The sequence below is a fragment of the Lonchura striata genome, chromosome 4 (genome assembly GCF_046129695.1).
Source record: "Lonchura striata isolate bLonStr1 chromosome 4, bLonStr1.mat, whole genome shotgun sequence".
Lineage (NCBI taxonomy): Eukaryota > Metazoa > Chordata > Aves > Passeriformes > Estrildidae > Lonchura > Lonchura striata.
The window spans coordinates 31,924,090-31,949,619 of NC_134606.1; the positions used below are offsets into that span (position 1 = coordinate 31,924,090).

The 25,530-nt window shown below is 37.3% G+C and overlaps 1 protein-coding gene across 2 annotated transcripts in view; it reads left to right on the forward strand.

The window, feature by feature from the left end:
* ACSL1 (acyl-CoA synthetase long chain family member 1) overlaps nucleotides 1–25,120 on the forward strand; it is a 37,659-nt gene extending 12,539 nt beyond the window's left edge. For both annotated transcript variants that reach the window (XM_021542411.3, XM_021542493.3), the window contains exons 3-21: nucleotides 2,215–2,329; nucleotides 2,696–2,760; nucleotides 3,968–4,069; nucleotides 7,618–7,717; nucleotides 7,885–8,063; nucleotides 10,828–10,860; nucleotides 11,061–11,112; nucleotides 11,894–11,967; nucleotides 12,738–12,815; nucleotides 15,104–15,238; nucleotides 16,835–16,969; nucleotides 17,638–17,733; nucleotides 18,746–18,818; nucleotides 19,474–19,562; nucleotides 21,902–22,018; nucleotides 22,378–22,521; nucleotides 23,047–23,148; nucleotides 23,246–23,317; nucleotides 23,512–25,120. In XM_021542411.3, coding sequence (XP_021398086.1) covers nucleotides 2,215–2,329; nucleotides 2,696–2,760; nucleotides 3,968–4,069; nucleotides 7,618–7,717; nucleotides 7,885–8,063; nucleotides 10,828–10,860; nucleotides 11,061–11,112; nucleotides 11,894–11,967; nucleotides 12,738–12,815; nucleotides 15,104–15,238; nucleotides 16,835–16,969; nucleotides 17,638–17,733; nucleotides 18,746–18,818; nucleotides 19,474–19,562; nucleotides 21,902–22,018; nucleotides 22,378–22,521; nucleotides 23,047–23,148; nucleotides 23,246–23,317; nucleotides 23,512–23,652 — 1,902 coding nt within the window. In that variant the 3' untranslated portion in view covers nucleotides 23,653–25,120. The remainder of the gene's footprint in view (nucleotides 1–2,214; nucleotides 2,330–2,695; nucleotides 2,761–3,967; nucleotides 4,070–7,617; nucleotides 7,718–7,884; nucleotides 8,064–10,827; nucleotides 10,861–11,060; nucleotides 11,113–11,893; nucleotides 11,968–12,737; nucleotides 12,816–15,103; nucleotides 15,239–16,834; nucleotides 16,970–17,637; nucleotides 17,734–18,745; nucleotides 18,819–19,473; nucleotides 19,563–21,901; nucleotides 22,019–22,377; nucleotides 22,522–23,046; nucleotides 23,149–23,245; nucleotides 23,318–23,511) is intronic.
* The last annotated feature ends 410 nt before the right edge of the window (nucleotides 25,121–25,530 follow it).

Genomic DNA, 25,530 nt, shown 5'->3' on the forward strand with positions numbered 1-25,530 from the left:
GGTAATGACCAATGATCTTCAAACAAGTTTGCTGCAAACATAACTTTCGCTCATATTATACAAACATTCTGGATAAAGGACCATTTGGATTACGTCTTAAAATAGCAGTTCTTGCTGCTTTCAATCAAAATGTCGATGAGTTCTATTGCTTAGTAGATGAGTAAACTTATACCTTGCATTATGCTCCTGGTTTGACCTTCAACATGTTTGGGAGTATTTCACTGCATCAATAATGTTGAAGTCCTTATTGGCTTCACACTGGGTGTTTTTCAGAAAAACAGCTGGGTGGTTTTTAGAAAAACTTAGTCTAAGACTGTTATTTTTCCTATAGTAAAGTAGAATTAACTGGATTTTCAACAAAGTAAGCAAAACTGAAAGTTTCTTGTTTCCCATTACTGAAAACCTTTAAGAACCAATGGGAACTTTTCAACAGCAGTCTGTTGCAGTTTCTATTTTTTCAGAAGGACAGTGCTATCAGGCTTGTATCTAAGCAGTGTACTGTCTGATAACTCATCTTCAAATTTGGTTAGTGCCTCAGGCCCTAAAAAAATTGCTTTTGTGGTGCTGTGTAATAGGGCATGTAAACAAAATAGTAGTAGCCCACATGAGGAGAAACAAATACTTCTTGACTCTTGCTGAGGAATGGCTTATGCTGTTGTATTTCACCTGATGTAGGAATTGTAGAACCTCAGACATAGTGATACATTGCACTTGTTGTTACCATGGTAACAAACTACATTGTGTGATCTTCCTTAGATTAGCTCCAGAGTGGCAACGCTGGGAAAATCTGTAAAATGACCTTGATTACCAAAGATCTGAGAACCCAGTGAAATAAAGCAAGCAGTCTTGTTTTTCTTTCCAGGCAGAGGCATGTACAAGTGATCTGTTAATTTCCTGTAGAGTAGATGTTGGTCTGAGAGCAAGTATATTCCTGAATTTCTGTTGTTATGAAGTTTTAGAGGTAAGCCACTCATTAACTTGTTCTGGGTCATGTTCACAGTGTACGTTTCTGCTTACTGTCAAAGGAGTGGCAAGCACTGCATTACTCATACTGTTTTGCTAAAACAAGTTAGGCTTGTTTTAGTGTAAAAATATTTTTTTCCTCTCTATGCCTCTTATGTGCTAGATGATTTCTATAGGCATGGGTACATATGCACATAAACCTGTATTTATTTAGCTTATACATGAACAGGGGATGGCTGGTCTTCCAGGATACTTTGAAAATAGGAGAAGAACCTATGAACTACATATGAACAGATTTTAGTTGTGGATGATAGACTGACTAAATCTGTGCTTGAATCGTCTAGGGCTTGACTTTCTGAAAGAGCCAGAAATTGATTACACTGATAGAGAAAATCTTACACAGTGTTTACTAGAGACCCTCTGTTTAACCAGCTGGGCTGTTCCTGATAAGAACTTGCTTGTAGGTGTCTATCATCATAACAGGACTAATTAACAACTGTGGCCTAATAGTAATTGCATAATTGTAGTTTGTAAAACTTGATTGCTCTCTATAAAATGAGATCATTTAATCAGTCACTCTGAAAAAAGCAGTGTTAAATCTGAACTACTAAACTCTTGTATTGACTTCCAATTTTAGCTTATGTAAGTGCTCAACAACTAAAAAATGGTGATTTTAATTTTCAAGATAGTATTGTCTTGACTGCATTTAAATAAATCAGGAGGCTCTTTTTTGTAAGATGTGGGTTTTAATTGTATTAAAGGACTCTATCTGGAACAGAATATTTTGCTTATGAGAACACTTGTTCAGGGTGTTGGTGACCTTGCTTAAAATTTAGGGTTTAAAACCACATATTGAAGTGTGATTAGGTTCTATAATCCTAATTAGAAAAATATATTTGGATTGTTAATATTATGTCTAGACAGCTCTGAGGCTGGATTTAGAAAGCTTGATGAAATTAATTATGGTCTATACTGCACCAATAGAGTAAAATATTTCTTAAAGTGTTTTTAACAAAATGCCCCTTGTTAGTCTTTACTATTCTCATTTGTTCTGTGCTGTCATAGGTGGCTGATGAATAAGATTTTGCTTGGCAGGTTTTTGGTAATGTAGGGAGCAGTTTGATTCTTGAAACAATATCCCAGAAAACCTTGCATAGTTCTCAAGTTCTCTGAAGAAGAATATTCCTTCAAGCAATTTCCATTCATTTACAGCCAACAAGGGTGTCTAACCTTTCTAATTGCTTTTCTTAGGGCAGTGAGCATGCTCGAAGGTCCTCTCTTCTCAGCAGCGATGAACTGTTGACATACTACTATGATGATGTGAGAACAGTTTATGATATTTTCCAAAGGGGTTTACAAGTATCAAGTAAGTCTAAAATGAAAGATATTTTAAATATGTCAAGAACTACATATTTGAACTCTTTTGAAATGCAGCTGGGCCTAGGGGATCTCTGTCTGGCTATATGCTGAATGTATTGGATGTGAATTTTCTTGAGGACAAATTAAGCTGTTATTTTGTGAAACAGTTCTGAGAATAAAGTCAGTGCTGTATTCCTTGGCCTAAACCAACTTTGTTGCCTCTGTCCTTTTTCAGCTTCCTTCCCTGCACCCCTGTAAAAACCCCATTTGTCATCTGAAAGTGTCTGCTGTGAATCTAGGGACTTAACACTAAGAGTGCTGTCAGGACAGAGGAGTTTGAGGTGAATTTTGAGTAACTTTTTTTTTTTTTCAGATAATGGTCCATGTCTTGGTGTTAGAAAACCAAATGAACCATATGAATGGATCTCCTATAAAGAGGTAAGTAGTCTCTTAGTGCTAGACTTGCTTTTGCTTGCTGAAACCATTGATACAACATCCAGTAATGTGATATAACAAATTTGAATTGTTTACATGTTTTAAAGTTGTGGCAGAATATTGCAGAAAGATTCTAGTTTCTGTTACAGTATCTTAAAGGAGCAGCTTTATATATGTGCAAGGGAGAGAAAAAGAGCACCTCCTGCACTTGTTTCGTAAGCCCCCAAAAATTCTGAAATAAAACTGTTATCTTGGCATCTCAGTACTGAATTATTTAGAACTTAGGTGCGGCAGCTTTGAAGTAATGTTCAGGGGTTCAAACTGTGCTTGCTTCCAAGAGGAATATCTTTACACTAGGCGAAGTTCTATCTATGGGTGTTGTTGGGTATCCTGACCTTTTCTCCATAGTGTGAATGATGGTTATATAGAGTACTAGCAGATCTGCTTCTAACTGGCAGCATGCTGTATCTTGATCCCTGCAAGTATCTGTATGCAAATCTCCATTAACAGCTGTGCACACTTAGGTTGTTCCTGATTTAATCAGTTGGTCTTCAAATTTGCATAAACCTTGCCTATTACAAACTGTTAAGGTCATTAAACACCTTCTGTGTGCAACAGACCTCACTTTTTTCCCCAAGGTGACTTTGCTGCAAAGTGCAACCTCTTTTATTAAAGCTTTGCTTTTGGGGTCATGTGATTAACATGGTTTCAAGTCATGTGCTATATAGAAAGAATTTAGATAATTGCCTTCCCAAGCTGGTTAATAGAACTAAGTGGGTTTTGCCTCCTTATTCTCTTGCTCTTTGAAGGGAGAAATGCTACATAGGCACAGAAGGAAGTAAAAGGAGGGTGTATGTAATGCCTGTGGATTAAACAGAAATATTATGTTTCATTGTTCTGGGGTCAGTTCTCAAATTTAATACAGATACAGCAAAACAGCCTTTTCTGTCTTCATGTGCTGAACTTCTAAACTTAATACTTTCATGTCTGACAGGGTCGACATATGCCGCATATTGAGTGTGAGTCTAATAATTACGAAATCAGTGCCATGTAGTGGCACTGCAATGTTTAGGTTATGAGAATCACAGAGGGCATCCAAAATAGCCTAAAAACCTTCTCTCACATTCATACCAATTAATAATTGTTGAGGAAAGTTAGCAGTTATGAGCTTGCTCTTTTTTTTGTTCTCCCTCTTTTTTTGTCTCTTCAGGTTTCAGACAGAGCTGAGTATGTGGGTTCTGCATTACTCCACCGAGGGTTCAAACCATCTCATGTTCAGTATATAGGAATCTTTTCACAAAACAGACCTGAGGTAATTAAACTAACATTTTGTCTATTTGCGGTCTGGCCATTACTAAAATGACCTACTCTTTTATCTCTTGGCAGTGTACTTCCCTACAGAGAGCCCATTTGGTGTCAGGAAAAGCCTAAAGACTGATACTGAGCCATAGACATAGCACCTTTCAGCTAAGAACCAAAACTGGTAGTTGACACAATGGTTAATTGTTGCATTTTGGTTGGGATTTTTTTTCCCCTAGAGCTAAATGCAGAAGGCTAGAGAGCAGAAAAAAAACCAAAACCCAGTGAATTCAGAAGAACTTAACTAATTATCTTGTTTCCATGTTATAGACGTAGCTTGTTTAATAGGAAGTGAATGTAGTTCCTAGTGAATGTAAACACACTTGGTTTCTGTTAAAAAGTAACATTGAAGAACCTAGATAGTTGAAATTGACAGGAAGTCGCAAGGAGGTGTTTAAACTTTTAAAACACCAAGGAACACTTAGTGATTAAATATTTGGACAAAAATGTGTTAAGGTGATAATTCTGTTTCTTCCAGAGGTCCTGGGCACAAAGATTCTGGGACAGGAAAGCTACTACAGAAGGCAAAAATTGGAAATTAATTTAGTAAAAATGGGTAGAAAGACTGCAAGTGGCATCATTTACAATTACCTGGGACAACCATGGGGATATTCAGGGTGACAGTGCCATCTATTTTAACCCATAAAGTGGTTCTAGATTGCCCTTTCTAAAAATATTATGAAATACTCAGTAAGTATATATTGTCTAGACTTGTTTGTTAAATCTGTTTAATAGAACTGAATTTCTCTGAACTAGGTTTGTGTTTAGTAGTTTGAGCTAGTTCAGTGTAAACATGTATATATTAAGACAGGGGACTGCTTCTTACCTTTTATCAAAAAGATGCTGTCCCTCTTGATTAAATGCTCCCATTTGTGCTATTCATTATCAAAGGACATCCACAGTTCTGACAGGGTTAGAAGTTCTATCAGTGCCTTGGTCTCTTCTTGCTATCAGTGCATTGGTCTCTTCTTGTCAATAAAATGCAAGCTGTATGACCAGTGTCTGGCTTCCTTATTTCTTCTCACCTTACATCCTAAGAAACTCCCAGGCTTTTGGGTTTTCCTGATGGAAATTTATTTGTAACAGCTGTAGATTTATTTCTGTAATAAAGAAGGCTGGAATATATTCAGTTAGGAAGCTGTTAAATGACATGGAGCTACAGACTCTACAGTTTAGCTTCCTGTGCGTATGACATGATGAACTGGAAGTAAAAAAGGGAGACCTATTTTTCTGTGGTGCCAATTTGAAGTGTTTCTTTATAGCTCTATATGTGCAAGGTCTTTGCTGGGTTAGTGAATTTAGGAAGGAGAGCATGGAGTTTGGCTCTTGGATCACAGAGATAAAATGCTTAAGTTGTATTGGTTTGAGTTGGGTCAGGAATGAGCTGACAAGATTTGTTTAAACCAGTAATTTTAAATCTGGGATTTTCCCTTCTCAAAAGTACTGGATTGGTGTTGTGACATCTCAATCAGAGTTACTAATCCCCAGACAGGAGAATATATGAAGGGTTTTTTTGTGTGAAATTATTCACATTTCTCATTTCAGGGACCAACTGCTGGGGAAATCCCCTAATGGGGAAAATCCTAGCAAAACCAAAACTTGGATTTGTAAATAAAAGTATTACTTTCTTTGAGTTCCTGGAAAACAGCCCTCTCTTCTGGAAATGGGAAGGTTTTGTTTTGGATTGAGAGAAAATATGACAGTGAAGTATGGCTTTCCCTAACAGAAGATCAGAACCATGTCAGAAAAGAAGCTGAAAGTCCGACTGTCTATATTTAGTACTAGTTGCTTGCTTGGGCTTTGAGAGGATTTGAGTGTCATGGTTTGATATTTACATTTACTCATACTTTTAAATGCAAAATGGAAAAAAAGTGTCTTGGTAGCCCAGAAAATAAAGATGCTGGTTGTACCGTTGAGAATGATGTGCAGGAGTTGTTGGAGTCTGAAACAGGAAGCTTTTATCACTCTGTGCAGCTTCTGAAGTCTTTGTAGTAGACCCCCACCCTATTACAATAACTTCTAAACTTCTGGGTGCTGAACAGCAGCACAGCTGCTCCCTTGTTACATTCCTGGAGGATGTGTTTAGCAAGTGGACCCTTTCATGGCTATTATAAATGTGGCTTAGACTTACCAATATGTGTAATGCCTCCATGAAAGTCTAGGTACCTGTCAGCTGGCTTTGTACTAGTTTTATAAGTCTTTTTGGACAAGAGGTGTACAGCTTGCCCATTGCATGAATGCTGTCTGAAGAGTTTCCTGTTTAAGATCGTCTGAATCAATAGAGTACTTTGGGAAACTGCCCCCTAATAAACAGTTTGTAAAACTGAGATTTGGCAACTTAGTCTCTATTAGTTTTTTATGGAATAATCAGCTGAGTCATGTTTAAACTTGTCATCATGTGGGGATGAGGTAGCTGCTAGTCCTGAAAAGGTCTGGAAAGTGTAACAGTTTGAGGGAGGGGAAGGGGAAACACCCTGTTAGTGCAAGTCTTGTAAATTCTGCTTGGTTTTAAAGATGCATGCTGTTTTGTTCTGTCATTGTGACTGACTAAAGGTACTGAGAATTTTTGTCAGTCTGATGAGAAAATCAGTAATGTTCTATTTCCAATCGCCTCTTCATATGTCTGGAGGTTCCTATTTGAGAAGTTGTATGTTATTCTGTATTTAGGTGTAGCTAGTTCATTACAAACTACACCCAGGAGTTACTATCAGAAAAAAAGAATTTACTGTCTTACCTTGATGGTACATGGGATGAAAATAGGCTTGCTGTAAAGCATAACTCAACACATTGTAAGGTTGCAACATTCATTGTGTTTATTGAGTACTGTACTTGTTAGTAGGTAGATCCTTGCTGCAGCTTGCAGTAATTGCATTTTTTAATAGAAGTGTTCATATTTGATTCTTATAAAGAAGAATGGTTAGTGTTTAGAAATGCTGAGAAACTTTCTGGGGCTGACTCTCCACAGGACTTTTACTTTAATTGCATGTGTTACATGTCTGACCATCAAATGAGATGCACATAATGTAGGGGTAAGAATACTATGTGTATATAAGTTTAATGTGTGGTCAAGACATAAATGAGTCCTTCACTGATTCAGGCTAATAAGGAAAATTGAAACCTTTGCCTACCTTAATAGCATAAAAACAATAAAAATATTGTACTCTTGCTCAGAGCTTTTCTGTTAGTAGGTAAACAAAGGTGACAGTTTATGTTAACTGCTTTTTTCAAAAGTACGTAATATGACTTTAGGGATAGGGTTGAATTTTATTGGATTCTTTCTTATAGCTCTTTATTCTTTGGGGATATTTTATTCCTTCGACAGATAAAAATTGAGTAGGTCTTCAAAGTGAAAAAACAATATGAACTGTCAGTTTTTAGAAAGACTTGTCCATGTGAGCTGTGTCCTATTAGCTTCCTTGTTAGATTTTAAAAATGAATTTTTCTTGGAGGTCTGTTGCAATAAGCAAAACGTAGTGACTTTCATCTCTTCTCTTTGTGCAGTGGGTCATCATTGAACAGGCATGCTATGCATTCTCCATGGTGGTGGTGCCACTCTATGATACACTGGGAGCTGAAGCTATTACGTACATTGTGAACAAAGGTAGGACACTTTCAGTAGCTCAGCAATTGAATTTATGGTGACAGAGCTGAGCGAGGGCAGAACTGTAGCCTTCTTCAGAAAAGCCTTCTATTGCAACATACTGAAGTATTTATGGATCTAGTCTGAACTGAACTTTTCATGTTGATAACATAGTTCTTTTTCATCAGCTGACTTGTCATTGGTTTTCTGTGACAAACCTGACAAGGCCAAACTCCTGCTAACCAGTATGGAAAAGGGAGAAACTCCAATACTCAACACCATTGTTATCATGGATTCTTTTGGTGGTGATCTTGTGGAACGTGGTAAAAAGTGTGGTGTGGAAATCTTCAGCATGAGAGAAATAGAGGTAAGAATGCTTAACCTGCTTAACTGCTTTAATCCCGTTTACTTGCCATGGATTAGTTTCAAAATCCTTAACTATCTCTTGGATTGAAGTTTACATAAAAATATTAAGAAAAAATAGGAGGAAAACAACTTGCTAATGGTATTTCACAATGCTCCAAGTATAAAAGTGGATATGCCAAGATGACAGAATGAAAGCTTATTAACATAGTCCAAGACTGAACACTAGATCTGAGTGTTAAGGCTTGCCCATGTGAAGCATAATGTGATAATTATATACTATGACTAATATTTCAGAAATTCTTATTCAAGAACAGCCTATGTAGGCTTCGGTCTGGTGAAAAATGGCACTTTTTCCTGTACCCTGAATCTACAAGATGCTTTCTGGTAGAGAAGGAAAATGTCAGTCAACTTCTTAGAGGATAAGGTGCTGGTGTTACAGGGGAATGAGCTTTCAGGCTTTGGAAGTGGAAATCATTTTAATTAACCACCTGATGTCAAATCTTGTATTTGCTTGTAGTTTTTGTCTGCGTAGATCTCTTATGCAAGTTTATTTCATAACTTCACTCATCTGCAGAACCCTCTTCCAGGATCAAATTGCATGAAGTACATCTTTGGTCTGAGATTATGAAATAGGGTTTAGCCTGGTTCCAGCTTTAGTTCTGATGAAGGCTTGGCTTGCTAGACTTTGAGTATCTCCAGATAAATGTGCTTGTCGTACAGGTGTCAATAACTGGTGTGAAATGCCTCATTTCACTGAACTTGTTTTCATAGCAGTTAAGACAGCTATGTTAACAGGGCCACCTTCTGGTAAAGGTACAAAAATGTCAGCACACCTTATTTCAAAAGAAGATGGACTGGCAAGCTGGCCAGAGAGTTCCAGGTTAAAATGGGGCTAAAAATATGAAGTAGGGCTAGAGTTAAGTGGCTCACAGTTTACTGGCCATAGCATTGGGTTAAACTTAGAAAAAGAGTGGCCCAACTGTAAGTTGTTAGACTAAAATGAGATTCTTTCCTTGAGTTGAACTGCAGTTTTTGACAGAGGAAGATGCTTTCTATTGGATCTTCTAGCTATGGAAAAACAAAAGTGAGGGTAAATGTTGCCTTTACAAAAAATGTTTGTATGCTTAAGTAGTGATGTTCAGTAGTACTATATAGCTCTTATTTCATTAATGCAAACATCAAGTGTTAAGTAATAGGTGTTCTAAGAGCCTTTTGTTTAAATCTCTGAAAATAAGTTAGGGGCAAATTTAAACAATTGTAATAGTTCTTCAGTGAACAGGGAAGTTTTGTCACTTGGTTTTTTAAGGGGATATAGATTTAGAGTGTGTCCTGAAAGGTAACTATGAGCTGTTTAGGAGCTTAGATTAGACTAGAATTACTGTTTTCTAGCTTTGAGTAGTTGTTTTCTGCATTTCTGCCTTGAGCTTACTGCTTAGTTGTGAACGGTTATATGAACCATTCCTCTGTGTATGCCCTAGAAGCCATCAGCTTAGTTTCTGATGCCCAGTATCTGTATTTATCATGTGGTTACTTGTAGCTGACTAACTGTGAATAAATGACTCTTAACAGGAAGAGATGGTGGAGTTGTGTTTTAAGAGATCAAAACAAATGCCTGGAGACTTTAGCTGTATATTCAGGAAATCCCAGATTTTACTCAAAGCAGGTTGTAGGGAAGGTACTGAACCTTCTGGTGGCACATTAAGTGGAGGTGCTGTTTTGAGCAGACAGCTGTATTGCCATAGTGGTAAATCTTTGCATAATGCTCCCTTTCAAAAAGGCAAGCGTACAGGTATGGGAATGCTAACTATGTTTCCAGACAGTCCCTTTGTCTTAAACCTCCTTGGGTAAATCTAAGAGGTACATGATACTAAAGAAGTCTGGGGCTCAAAGGAATGCATACACTATTATTGTGTACTTGAAATGTAAAGGCAGTGGTGAAGTTGATGTCTGTCCTCAAATGATTCTTCCAAAGATACACTTAACGGAATGTCCTCTTTAACTTGCATAAGTTCTTAAGCTAGTATTGTTTCTAGTTTTAAGTAGGCATAACAGTGGTAAGTCTTGATTTGAAATTTTAAGTTCATAGATACTGAACATTGGCTTGCAAGTATCTCCTCTTACTCACAATATCCTTGGTGGTTAAAGGATTGTTTTTGTATCCTTACCCTTCTGCCTAAAGAACCCTAACACTAGTGGTAGGACTGAGTAACTAAGGAGGAAGATGGATGAGAGTTTCTCCTGTATAGGAGTTCAAACCAGCAGTAAAATTCAGTCTTCCTTGGAGGTGCTTGCTCCAAGCAAGCAAGAGATGAATCTTCCTTCATTTAACCAGTAATTGTTGGTGGCACATCTTTCACATGAGTTATAGGACTGTCTGTTGTCTTATAACCTTGAGCTTTCCTAGGGAGTGACTTCTAGTTTATTAACTGGAGAAAAGCCCTGTGAGTTTAAGAAAAATTATTGCTTTTGTATTTGTAGAGCATGGTAGTTATTCTACATATTTTTGAAATGTATTTTAAGGCTTTTGTTACTCTTACATTAACCAGAGAATCACAAAATGGTTTGGCTTGGAAGGAACCTGAAAGATCATCTGGTTTCCATCCACCCTTCAGCCATGGGCAGGGTTTGCTGCACTGGGTTGCTAAACAAGTTAAAATGCCTTAACAGAGAGTCTAAATAATGACGTATTATGGTATTTAGTAATGTCTGATAAATTTAAAGCAAGAAATGTGTTTGTATACACATTTTCTCTCTTCTTTCTGTAGGAACTAGGAAGAGCACACAGGCAAAAACCTATGGTAAGTGTGAAATTGGTTTAAATGACAATGTGAAGCTGGTTAGCATTCTTTAGATCAAGCTCCCTATCTTAAATACCATTCTTTAGCAGATCTCCCTATCTCCCGTAGCTCAGAAATAACACTAGTACCTTGATGTTTTGTCCAGGAAAATATTTTCCCTTGCTGTCTTAACCATACTAATACTTTCTTAACTCTCATAGCCTCCAAAGCCAGAAGATCTAGCAGTCATCTGTTTCACCAGTGGAACAACAGGTACACTGCATTGCATTATGTAGAATTTATTATTCTGTATGTGCAAAGTTAATTCAGAAGCCCTCCTATTTTTTCTTCCCTCTCCGCAAGATTTTCCCCTGGTGTTGCACCTTTTTGGCAAGTAGTAGCTGGGGTAGTGTTATGGTAAAAGTTCCCTTGGATTTTTAAATTTTTTCTCCTGTTTATTAATATGGAGTTTGCAGTATTGGGGGGTGGAGGTGTTAAGTTTTTGGGCTTGGAAAGAAATAATTTGTATTTACATAATAATAAGGGCTCTGTATCAGACTTTAGACTATCAATTCTTCCATAGTCTTTTTTTGTACTTTATCAGCAAAATTTTTCCATAGGTCTAAGCAACCTTGTTGTACGACCCAAACAGACTATCTAGATGTCACTCACTTGACATTCATGAAGTTCATACCCACTGGCATGGAGCATAAGGAAAGAATGCAGCAACAAGCTGCATTTTTAAAACAGATGTGAGAATAAAAATTAATCTGGATTTGGTAGCTGCATCTTCACAGAAGAGTTGAACTTTGAATGAGAAACATATCCAAAAACATGGTGATTTCTTAAAGCTTTGGGCACCCTAAAAAGTTATAAGACTTTGTCATAAACTGATTACTTAACTGTTGCCAGCTGTTCTTGACAGTGTTTTGTTTAACTGATACACAAAGAAATGTATTAATATCAAAGATATTATCACATTAGTTTTGCCACTGCTACCTTAACTTTAAGGATCTGAATTTCACTGTTGAATTCTGATGTCCTTCTTCCTCAGGAAACCCTAAAGGAGCTATGATCACTCATCAAAACATAGTCAGCAATACTTCAGCTTTTGTGAAAACTACGGAGGTAAACTGAAAAGATAAAAATTGTGAACTTTCTTGAGGGGAAATGATCTCATGAGTAAAACAAGCATCTAAACCTCTAACTTTGGTCTTAAGCTTTGGTAAGATCAAAGTGAAAATGTAACTTGACAGCACTCTGTGCCTAGTAGTCAGAAGTCAGTGTTTATTGGTTACTCTGTCAGGGTCAAAAACCCAGCAGATTTACAATGTGTTCTGATGTAGCCAAAGTGATATAATGATCCTGATGTCAATGTACATTACATTCTGTCATGGGCTTATGGTGTTTCTCATTAGTGCAAGGAATACTGTTTTTAGATTAATCACTGGTCTCACAATTAGCTCATGTAAGGTACTTTTGATATTAACCTTAGGGTAAATTAGATAAACAAATTTCTTAATCTAAGATGAAATTGTATTTTTTCAAACCAATACTATTTTAACTTCTATTGTCCCCCTACCCTCCCAATATATGTAATGGAACTCTGTGGTCTCTATCAGAATTTATTTCTCTTCAGAGTCTTATGAGTGATAGGTTGTAATAATCTGGTCATTGTACTCAACTCTACAAGATTATTTCTGCTGTTTGTCTTTACTCATGCTAGAAAGTCATTGCTGTAGTCTTTCTAATTAAAAAAATGACAATGCAGCTCCATTACAAACAAAACTAAAGCAGGAGCTGTGCTCTAGAGTGTAGATGCTAGATTTTACTGTTGTGTTTTAACTTGGGCAAAATAGAGACTCAATAATAATTGAACTTTTTGCTAACACTTCCAGAAATCATTTATGCCTTCTTCTGATGATGTTCTGATATCATTCCTGCCCCTGGCTCATATGTTTGAGAGAATTGTTGAGGTAAGCATCTGTTTGTTGTACTAAATTATTGAGAAGCTTACTTTCTTACAGAATGCACCTAGGTGAAATATGCTTTTCCTTTTTGGCTCTTGTAGATGTGTATGAAAGCTTGAAGTAAGATTCAGGAAAGCAATGTCCCATAAACAGTATGTAATGAGCACTCGACAATTGGTTTTCATGCCAAAATATAAACATTAACCTTAGAGCTAGCTCTGGTTTTCTAGAACATGGGGTAATCCCTTAGAACATGTACACTGCCTAGAAATCCTCTCCAGTATAATTAGTGCATTATTATAAATCCATGCCATTCTTTAGTCTACAAACTTCAAAAATTTAGTTTATAAGGAGGCATCCTGTTTGTTTACCCAAAACTAGTTTTAAGTTAAACTTACCATTGCTTCCAGGAAATTTCAGTGAAGAGGAAGGAACTTTGTTTCCAGGGAATTTTCTTCCAGAAATGGAAGTGGCTTTTAAAGCCATTTCAGTGACAAACTTTGAAGTTCTCTTGGATCACTTGTTTTACCATATAACAAAATCTGAGGCTTAATTTCTGAGAATGAAAGAGCTGCAGTTGTCTTAATGCTGGCAGTCTTGAAGACCTCTGGGCCTCTTTTGGGTGCTGTGCTTTATTGAATGGATGCAATTCCACTGTGCTTCTACAGTATGTATGTAATAAGTTAATGTATTAATTACTGCACTTCCTGAGGGTGAATTAACACCTCTTCCTCAGATGAGATTGCAAGTACATATGTTGAAAGTTTACAGAGGGAGTATTCATGCAAGTGTGAGGATGCATATGACGCCAGAAATCTGTGTGACTTCTGTTTTTCTAAATTTTCTACTAAAAGTCTCTCTATGTATGTATATATATGCAAAAGTGTATATTTTCATATGTGTGGTTTTTTATGTGTGTATACATGTCTATGTGTGTGTATATATATGTTGCAGAGATTTGGAATAGTACACAACTGAGGTCTACAGGTGCCTCTTAGCATTCAGCACTTCTTCCTGGTCATCCTGATATCAGTTATACCTCAGTGTCTGTTTTACTCCCCTGTCTTGCACCAGAACATACAAGCTGTACAGCTAACAGATCTGCTCTTGATTATGCAGTAGAAACAGGATAGGAACTTTCATTTCAAAAGAAAAAATGAAGAGTGTTGGGATTGCAGTATTCCTCTGCTGGTTGAGGCCTGTACATAATAGGTGGTATAGCTGCATACGGAAATTAACCAAGACAGTAGTGGTAGAAAGGAGAAAAGATTCTTTGCTGTTTGGGGTATGAACACAGGCTCTGTGAGAACCAGTCTTTACAGTTCTGTTTTAAAGTTGACATTTCCTTTGTTTTGGCATCATATGTAAGTTAGAGGGTCAGTGAACTTGACTTGCCAAATATGCTCCCACTTAGTAAAGTTACTGCTCAGTCTATATGGACTGATATATTTGCTGCTTTTAGCAGATGGTGGCAACATATAGGTACAGGGGCTAAGTGACTTGCATGTCTCATGCAGTAAATAAGGGGATGGATAATAGGGAGTGAAAGAGCAGATGTTACAGAGGAAGCAGAAGAAATAAAATGAGGTAGGTATGAACACAAAGGAGAGGAGAGATGTTAAACAGTAAAAAAAAAAGGAAAAGAAAGGGGTGTAAGGTAGGTGATGAATCTTCTAGACAGAAAATATAGAACACAACAGGATTAAGTCTGCCTACCTTTGTGTAGGTCTGAAGTTATGCAGAAATAAGCTCTGGCTCTGCTAGAATCTTCTGAAGAGCATCTTGATCACCTAAGAACAAGTCCTCTGCTCACATCAGTGCTTTGAAATGAGAAGGAAAACCAGAGTGCAAGGACTGGAAATGAAGTAGCAAGTAGGCAGGAATCTTCACTGTCCTAGTAAATAGTATGTCCTGACTATAAATGCAGAATTTCTAGGTATAAAGCAGGGGACAAACAAGTCTAATATTTTTAAATAAGCTTTGCTAAGTATTTTAAATGGAGAAGTTTTCCTTTTCAGTCTTTTGCTAGCTTTTGAGTCACTGGCTTTATTTGACCAATTGCCCTTTTTGGATAGAGGCTTTTGTGCTAAGCTTGAAAGTGTGGTTTGTGCACACCAGATGTGTCTTGCTAGTTGATCTTTCTAGTGCTATCTTGGAGTGTGAGAATGCTGCAAAACTAGTCCAGAAGTTGAGAGGATTTAAGGTCAATCTCTACTGCACAGGGCTGTCATACATACAGGGCTGGAACACATTGTACCTCCTGCGTTTTCAGAGTGTTTACTTTTTTCTAACAGTGTGTGGTTCTATGCCATGGAGCCCGGATAGGATTCTTTCAAGGGGATATCAGACTACTCATGGATGACCTAAAAACACTGCAGCCAACTGTATTTCCTGTAGTACCAAGACTGTTGAACAGAATGTTTGACAAGGTAAGTCTTACAGGCATGAGTGCAGGCTTTTAAGAGACTCCATAAAGTTTGTGCTGCCAGAGTAGGAGTAACTACTCCGCCTGGGATATTAACAAATGTGTGCATTTCTTTCTAAAAGAGCTGAAAGTGCAGGGAATAATACTGCATTAAAATACTTTCAGGCAGCAAATACTAGTGTTGAAGTCTGACCAGGGGACTTGATTCTCACTGTCTTGATTTAATGACTTAGTGTTTTGCTCTGAGCAAGTTATTTAAGTCTAGTCTACAACACGAAAATGAGGCTTGGCATCCACATACCACGCTTTTAGCATCTGACTCATGGAGTGGAATTTGCAAAGCAAAGTCAGGTGTTTGCCTATGTTTGCATGGACACACACAAATTTCCTACATGGCAGCCAGAGTGTGTACAGTGTGTTCTAGCTGGGAGAACTGTCAACCAGCCAGTTGGGAGTGCTGGGGAGAAGATGTCTGTAGCCCCACTCGCCTGTGTGTGCTGCTTGCCGGCTCACAGTTAATTGAGGTGGGAATTTGAAAGTAGATTTTCCTGTGCTTCAGATTTTAATTGGCCTTTTGCATATGGGTGATTGACTCCTTTTAGGATATAGCCAGGGGAGCTAAAGGATATAATAAATCTATGACTGCTAAAGAAATGGCAGAGCTGTCTATGCTGTCTTAGGCAGGAAATTTCTCTGATCATGAGGCTAGAGAAACACCAAGAAACACAAGGTTCTGTTTGGCTCAGGAACAAATAGTGCAACTGGAATCCACCTGGAGGTGAGGAAAACCTGAGACCAGCTTCTAGTACTTAAAATGTAGCTCCTTATTCTGCTCAAACATTCTCTACTGGAATTTGAGAAGCAAAAAGCTTGGGACTTTGTTCTCATTATTTCCTCTTGCTTCTTTAGTCTGGTGCCCAGAGGCTTCCACTGTTTCAGCCTCACCCACCCTTGCAGTAATCTAACAAGTGAAGCCAGCAAGCTGGGGAACTGGCATGGCAGGGGAGCATAATGCTGCAGTATGCATGCTTTCAGTCATAATGCCGAGTTGTCCTCTTGCCAAATGATTATACTGATGTGTGGGTTACTGTTGAGTCTGCTCTCTGGCTTCCTAAGAACAACTTGAAGGAGCCTTTGAAATCTGATCTAAAGTGCAAATTTGTATATGCAAGACAAATCTCCATTTGGTGTTTCTGAAGTGACCTGCATATCCTCACAACACCCTGTGTTACATTATGTATTATGATAGGGTTCTTTTCAGAAATGCTGAGAATTATGCTCAATTTGAATTTTGATGATACTAGAATAGAGAAGTAAACCATCCATTTTCATAAATACATTTTAATGAAGAAATTATGCTTTGAAACAATATCACACAGTTTAATGGATATCAAGAATTAGTTAAGTGCTGATTTCAACTCTTGAACTGAGGTCAAAATAAAAATGCACAAATATTTCTTACAAGAATTAAGATGCCCATCAATAAAAATTGTTTTAATTTATTTGGTTTTCACTGTTAGGAGTCTGCATGCATGCATATGTAAGAAAAAGGGAATGGTGGTCTATGAGGATTCTAACCATAGTTCATCTTTCTTAATAGATTTTTGGGCAGGCAGATACTTCATTAAAGAGGTGGCTGCTGGACTTTGCTTCCAAGAGGAAAGAAGCAGAGCTCAGAAGTGGTATAGTTAGAAATAACAGTTTCTGGGATAAAGTCATCTTCCGTAAAATACAGGTATGCTTGAAAGTCTCCAAGTTAAACTTTGCAAATGTTGGATTTCATTTGAATAGTTAAAATCTTCTATGGCTTTTTCACTGAGTTAAGACTACCTGTCTACTCAGAGTAAAAAATCAGAGCTGTCTTTTTATTTTCAACCTCATATTTTCAATTCCCTTAGTTGTCATAGTATCAGCTAACTGTATTAAGGAAGTCACTGTGAATCAGTCTGGTGCTTCTCTCTTACCACTTTGAAAGCAAACATTGTCCTTCTAAAGGAAGATTGCTAAGTATGATTTAGTGCCATCTGTAGCTCCCACTGTCTTCTCCCTGTTGGTCACTAGTAAGTCATGCCTGCTGTTATATCTGACACTTATTTGCTATGGCCTTAACCTTGGCTGTAAAACATGCCTATGTTGCTGCTTTTAATATTATTCAGGATGAATTAGAAGCTGATACATGGCAGTTAAATATAAAGCCATTGCCATACAGCCATGGTTTAAGCTCTTTTTTGCAGAGTCTGCATTGCAGTGACACCAAGTACAGATACTGTGTGTTTGAGGTTCCATATCTAACATTTGTGGGTGGCACTGTAGGTGAACAGTGGCTAAGGGTCTCATAGAAGATGACTCTGGAAATATTTCTAAAATGCTTTTGGTGTCCACAGTATCTTGTGTTTATTGTAGGCAAGTCTGGGAGGAAGAGTAAAGCTGATGATTACAGGAGCAGCACCTGTGTCTGCAAGTGTACTGACCTTCCTGAGAACAGCTCTTGGCTGTCAGGTGAGTTGCATGGCCTTAGTCCTAGACCCTTAATATTTTAATACCTGGCTTTGGCTTTGCTAGAGCTTTTCTAGTAGTCTGGTTATATGGATAATTCTTTCTAGTATTCTTGGAGACTATAAAAGTGCATGCTCTCTTCCTGGCTTTCTCTCGGTCCCCTAAAATTTCTGTATTCATCCCAAAGTCTTTTCACTGAACTAACCAACTGACCTGTCTTAGAGAAAAGATTTTTTTTTTTTCATGGGCTGCAGTAAGCAATAAATTACCTACTTTATTTAATTTTCTGGTGTTTGCCTTGCTTACAGAAGTATTTGTACCTACTGTAGAAAATCTAATAATCAATGTGATATTATTGTAGTATTGCTGTTTTGAAGATGAGGCTGGGGTGAATCAAATTGCACACATTGCGTTTATCTTCAGAGCCTCTTCAAAGTATATGCTTTAGGAGGTAAAATTTGAACAGTGATGGCATAGAATAGAACAAATGTGGTGAAATTAAATAAGTTTAAGGATAGAAAGCAAAAATAATCAAAAATATCAAACTTCCATAATTTCCAGAAGTTTTTCAGTGGTGTACTGGTGTAACAATGCATTTTGCATAGAAAAGGGAAGCCTGTCATGTGTATAGCAATCACAGACCTGTCATGAGGCATAGGGATTCCATTTCTGGCTGTCTCAGACAAACCTATTTTTAAGTTATGTGAATGAAGTCACTGCTAGTGTTATGTTTGTAATTTTTCTTGCTTCCTCAACTGTTTTCTGTTTTAATCTAAACAGGTGTCAGGTGAAACAGAGTGAAACTTTTGAGTAAATATTGGAACTGAAGGTGTAATATTAGCACTTAAAACTTTGTCTTAATATTTCAGGGTTTTTTTAGAAGGTGCTGAGGGTTTTGGTACACTCAAATTTAAACAATTAGAAGAAAAGAAACAAAATATTAATTGCATTTTAATGAAGAAACTTGGTGTTGAAAAGTAATGGTCTTAGGTTATATCTTGATTTCACCTTTTAGTTCTATGAAGGTTATGGACAGACTGAATGCACAGCTGGATGTTCCCTGTCATTGCCTGGTGACTGGACTGCAGGTATAATGTTCAGCTATCTACCTGTCTGTTAAATTTTAGGATTGCTGAAATTTGTAGAGGTCCCTAATCACTTTATTTGATCTTCAGTAACACCCATCATGAAGGATAATATTGGCTGAGTGAAATAAAAAAGTTTTGAAGAGATCCCTTGACATTGCTACCCCTAAATAGCTATGAATGTTCAGTAATTCAAACTTCTAATAGGATTTGTTCTTGTAAGTTGAAATAGCTTTAGGAGAACAAAGGTCATAGCACTAACCCTTGTAGTTTCTATCAAATACAAATCTTCTGTGTATAAAGGCAGTACTGGAAATACAAATAGCATTTTTTGGTGTTTGGAATCAAGAGTTTGCACTCCCCTCAGCTGTTACATCTCTAGCTCCCCAACTGAAGTAATATTGCAAATGGAAACTATAGTGGGACTTCTGCTGCTTAAATATGTCTGCAGAGTGATTACTTCTCTTACTGATTACTTCTCTTACTGATTGTAAGGGAAGTCAAGCTTGTAACATTCTTAGGGATATCTGAGAATTTAATGCTTCAGTCCTGGCAAATTTAAGCTACCAGAAATCATTTCCATCTTTCTTCAGTGTGTAAGCAACTATTTTTTTTCAGAATCTGTGTCAGGCTATTGAAGTGTTACCCTATTTAATAGGTCATGTTGGAGCACCAATGCCATGCAATGCCATCAAGCTTGTTGATGTACAAGAAATGAATTACTTGGCTGCCAAAGGAGAGGGTGAGGTAAGTAATTTCAGAAAGGCAATATGAGCCTCTTGGGAAATTTTGGAAAATGTTTTTTTTTTTGTCCCTGAAATAACTCAGTTTAGTAAAAGTGCTAAACATGGCTTGCTACCTGAAATCTAAGATGCTTCATGCCATACCAGTTAATGATTCACAGAAGCAAATCAGGAAATAGTATATGGGATATACTAGTAATGTATATTACATACTAATGCTATCCCACAGGTTAACAGATGGTTTTATGACCATACATAAGGCTGTATGACCAAGGCAACATCTTCCAGCTGTGGAACAGCTGGGAAGTGTGGCCACCTCATACTGCAGCTACTCTTCAGCAGAATGCTGGCAGAGGGCTTCCCTCCCTCCCTTCCTCCCTATTGCCAAGGGCCAGAGAACAGCTGATGCATATAGCCAGTTACCCAGCTTGTGATGTGTGAAATGAGATAATTTAAAGTGGCTGTGAGCTTATGAGAAATGGAGATCAAGTGCCATGAAGGTTGCTGATGATTTGTCATGCCTGCCTGCACATTCATAACTTTTTTTTATGCAGTCTGCACAAATTGAACGTGTATGTTTTACAAATTGCATTTTGAGGACTCAGCTTTATATGTGATGCTATATGCTCTTTTAAAATATTTTTTCAAAGTAAAGTGTATACAGATTTAACTTTGTGTATACTTTGAACACATGTTCTTCATGTAGTAATTTATTTTCCCCAAGCCTCAAAAGAGATTAACTGTGGTGTCTTTCATATGCTTTCAAGAGGCTGTGGGGGCAGCTGGGGGAGTGAGAAATTAAAAGTAGCTTAAGCAAGTAACTAATTTTTGGCTATAAAGGATTTATAATATTTATTTGTTTTGGTTGTGATTTGTATGAGACTGGAAACAAATCATTGAGCTTTAACACCCGGAAATACTCAAGGATTTAGTTGGTCTTGGTGGTGGGAAACTGCTTCCAAGTGAAGAACAATGTCAAAATTCTTCTGTCTTGCATATGATTCCATATTTAGTCTTCATCAGCAAGTTTGCTTCTCGTTCAGTATGTTCTTAGAGCTTGCTTTGCTAGAGGAGCTAAGTATAAATTCTTATAATGAGAAATAGCTACATAGTTTTAAAAAAATCTCCTAGAAGTGTTTTGTTTTCACTTAATATGAAAGTTTGCTGCATTAGTAGTTACTTCACACTTGAATAAAAATGGTAGCCCCTTAATATATCGGGTGCCATCTTAGTCTTTCAAGCCTAACTTCCTCAGTATAAACTATTCTAAATTTGACAAAAAAGTATTGTAACTTGTTTCACAGAACTCAAAGCTCATGGCTATTGAATTTGCTCTCCTTATCCATTTGCTTAAAATAAATATTCTTCTTTATTTTCTGCTTTTCATCTGGGTTAAATATTTTTAATCTCCTTCTCTGCTCTGTCAGCCTTGATTTTTACTTTTGCCAGTCAAGAAGAATAAATTTGTGAATAGAATTATATATGAACATATGCAGATGAGGTCTCAGTGCCAGCTAGCAGGATAAATGGTTGGCTCTCTCTACTGGGAAAAGCTGTGACCTACTGCCTTCCTGTGATCTTAGGAGCTGTGAAAAATTAATGTTTGATGGGTCAGTCTTTGACTTGACTGGGACATGTAGAGTTTTCTTTTATTTGTATCCTTCCAGATAAAGTCTATTTTAGAACAGAAATTACTTGCTTTGTAAAATATGACTTTATTTTGGTCCTGAGTTTTGTACTGTCTCCATGACCTCATCAGAACCCTCACTAACACTCTGATCTCACTCCTATTGACAACATCTCATGTTCATTGTATTGTAGTTCACCAGGATGCTGGGCAGGCACTGAAAGCTTTTCAAGAATTGATTGCTGAACTGCATTAGTAATTCCTTCTAGCCTAATTTTTGGACAACAGATGTGCCATTTGCTTGATATACAACTGTTTTTTTTCTCCACTAGTTATAGCACAATGCCCCTGCTGTTTACCAAAGCTGAAATGAACATGTTGCCAGGCTGAGAGATAGTATTTATGGATCTAGCAGAATTTTTTTCACATAAATAAAACCAAATTTCTTCTGATAGGTTCCAGTTATTCAAATACTGGTTAGGAACACCATTTTAGACTGGAAGATACTAAATCCTTCCAATTGCTTCTTACTCTATTTCATACCAATGGAAAAAGTTAGGTCTCCAAAACCCATGAATAGAAGTTCCTGTACAAACACAAACTTCCTCTTGTCTTTTTAATGGGCATTAAGAACCATTGGAGAAAGCATTTGCTGATAGCAGTGATTGCTAACTTTTCCTTCATTGTAGCATATATTAACAAATGGCTCTTTTCAGGTGTGTATTAAAGGGATAAATGTGTTTCGTGGCTATTTGAAAGATCCAGAAAAAACAGCAGAGGCTCTGGACAAAGATGGTTGGCTTCACACAGGAGATATTGGGAAATGGCTACCAGTAAGTTAACTTACATAGCTGGAATGATACTTTTACAGTTACTGGCAGAAATTTAGTAAATAGATTAAAAAACATTTGGTATTTAATAGAATTAGTTTGGTGAAATACAAGAATTTGTGGATAATCACTGTTGTAACTGAATCTGTGTGCCTGGACCTAAAAAAGTATTGACAGTGCCAGTGCTGAGGCTTTCCCCAGTTTAGTGTTAGAAGAAAATAGGTTATGTATCAATCTAATCTAGTTTGACAGTTCTCTGGCTCTAGCACAGTTTTACTGTGTCAGTGTGGCATGCCTAAGGTTTGTAGATTGGTTTTTCACTTGAAGTGCCTCCTCTGAGTGAAAGTTATTTCTGTCAACAGAATGGTACATTGAAGATCATTGACCGGAAAAAACACATATTTAAACTAGCCCAGGGAGAGTACATAGCACCAGAGAAAATAGAGAATGTGTACCTGAGATGTGAAGCTGTTTCACAGGTGTTTGTCCATGGAGAGAGTTTGCAGGTAAGCATTTTTCAGGTAATATTAAAAATCAATGCAAAAGAAGACTTCCTTTCTTCCTTCCCCTCACCCCAAACTTTGGGACTGAAATTTTTTAAATTTTTATTGTAAACTATTATCAGAACTGAAATGCATAGTGATTGGATTCCAGCAGTTACATAGCATATTTCTGGATTTAGCTTCACACCAGATAGTGGAACTGAACTAATTTGTGTATTAATGACTGTATATAAATTGCTAACAGTGTGCAATGGGAAAAACCCAAAAATGCAAACAAAAACCACAACAGAAAAACCCATGCACACCAATAAAGACCCTGGATATCTTGGGGGTTTTCAAGTGTAAAGAAAAATGGGGATCTTCATTGTGTCAGTTCAGCTGAACTGAACTGCACTTTGTGTTCAGGCAGGCATCAGAGAAAGCTGCTGACTTTGCAGCAGGATCAGAAATGCTCCCCAAATAAATGTGTAAGAACTAAACTGCTGACTTAGAATTTTTGTCAGTTTTTCTCTTTTTTTTTTTTTTTAGGCTTTTTTAGTAGGTGTTGTGGTACCTGATCCTGATACACTGCTCAACTGGGCCAAGAAAAAGGGATTTGAAGGCTCCTATCAAGAGCTATGTAGAAACAAGGTAAGGCATATCTGAACAGTTAGCTGTTTTGCATGTACTTTTTCAAGTTGCTGCTTATGGAAGTATGAAGCTATACAACGTATTTCTGTATCCACAGGATGTAAAAAAATACATTCTGGAGGACATGGTGAGAATTGGGAAAGAATCTGGTTTGAAGTCATTTGAACAGGTATGATGCTTATGAGAACCAAATACCTAATTCTTTAAACTTCTCAACATCTGATCTGATTCTCAAAAAATTCTGCTTTTAATTTGTGTCTGGAAAATTTTTCAAGTGACAAGCTTCAAGATGACTGGGCAAGTTTTTAATAGTCTTTTGTATTTCAAGGAATACAGCTTGGCTAGTAACTTTTTATTTTCCAGGTGAAAGACATTGTCCTGCATGCTGAAATGTTTTCAATTGAAAATGGCCTGTTGACACCCACACTGAAGGCGAAGAGACCAGAGCTGCAAAAATACTTCCAGTCACAGATAGATGAACTCTATGCTAATGCCAAAATGTAACTGCAAGCAGAATGAGCAGAGTGGCACACGTCTGTCTACTGTTAGCCTTCATATCTGTATTTTGACTACAGCAAAAATAGGGAAGGAAACTGTGCAATCATTAACTTGTACAAAAATGGGTACTTGCCATAGGAACATTGAAGAAATGGAACACTGCCTTACTGTCAAGTCGTGTTGCATACTGTTTTTATGGTGACCTACAATTTCCTAAAAGAGCCTTAACTATAAATGCTAACTATATGTAAGTTATTTAATTTTTCCTTGGTCAAAAATGGGACTCACCTTCACCAAGGAGCTAAGGTTTTATTGCCAGCATGTTTGCTGTCTGCAGTGTGTTTTGCAGTTGTCAATTCCACAAAGGATTTGGCAGTTTTGAAAATGCCTCTAAGTATCTTGCATCCTCAGAAAAATTACTTAAGGTGTTCAAAAAAACCCCACCAAAAAACCCAAACCCTTACAGTTTGCATGGCTGGTATCACATCTTTTGTTGGTCCAAATATTAACTGGGACAAGGCATCTGAGCTCTATCTCCTGTCTACATCTACAGCCAATTATGGGATGTACTTCTATAAGGTAGCAGTCAGCACTCCACACAAAGAAGACTGATGAATAGAAGTTCCTCAGAGTCTGCATATGGTGGTTCTGCACTGTGTGGATGCAGTTCATTCAGCAAGTGTAGCCTCTGCTACATTAGCATGATCCTGGAGTGGTGCCAGCCCTGCAAATGAGCAGATCCCAACTCTGGCAAGAACACTAGAGACCTAAAAACCAAATCAGAAGGATGGGCTATGCTAACAGTCAGGGTAAACATTGCACCTGTACCAGACACTTGTTTACCTGCAATGAACTTGTATTTAAAATGTGTTTTATGAAAATGTGCCAGGCCCTCTGTAAGTGGAAGAGCTTCTGACATAATCTGTTTTCTGTGCTGTATGTATGAGCCACTGAATTGCAAAATAGGTCAGGTAGAATGTTCTTGCCTGATGCTTTGCAGCAATTGGAATGATTTAGACATGCCAACAAAACTGTGTGTTGGTCCAGGATAGGTATTTGTTCAGGGATAAGTACCTAATTCCCAGATAAATTGCAAAATAATAACTAGTTATTATCTTTTGTTTGAAAAATCAGCAGAAATAAGCCTTATTACAGCATAAGTCTTTTGTTATCCTTAACAGAGTTGGTTTTGCATTAACATTCATTGCTGTTTTTTGAAAACATGGATATATGTAAAATACAAGCACAACAAGGTTTGCACTAAGATTTGTGTGTGATTGTAATGCACTACTCTGTAGCATAATTTCATATGTGTATACAATTCAGGTACACAAATCCAAGTCAACTGTTAGAGCAGTAGTTTTACATTGAAACTCAGATGTTTGCTTAGTGTTGGCTATTTCTATGTTTTATAAAAACCAAAACAATTTTCAAAACCAATGAAGGAAACCAAAATAAATATTTCTGCATTTCAGTGCTGTGATGTGTTTGTTTATCAAGGAAATATGCTGCTGACTAGCAAGCCTGAGTGTAATATTCTAACTGACAAGCTGTAAAACTCCACTGGTACAGACATGCTAAATACAGTATAAAGGCTGGTTGTTTACATTTTTGCATTTGGAAAGTGACTTTTTATGTTTAAGATGTTGGCCAATATTTGTAAGAAAAGGATGCTGTTGTATGTAATTTGCTCTTTCAGTACATTACTAAACAAACAAGTCTTTACTTTTATTTTTGTCTTTTTCCTGGCAGTTGTGTTCTTACCATCACCTCAAATGACTTTAAGTGAAAGGTGGAGTTTTCTGAAACTTTGCCTGGGTGGTAGTGAGTTTCCTTATTCCTGCCCTCACACCATGCATTTGGCTTAAATCAGGGTTATGGTTT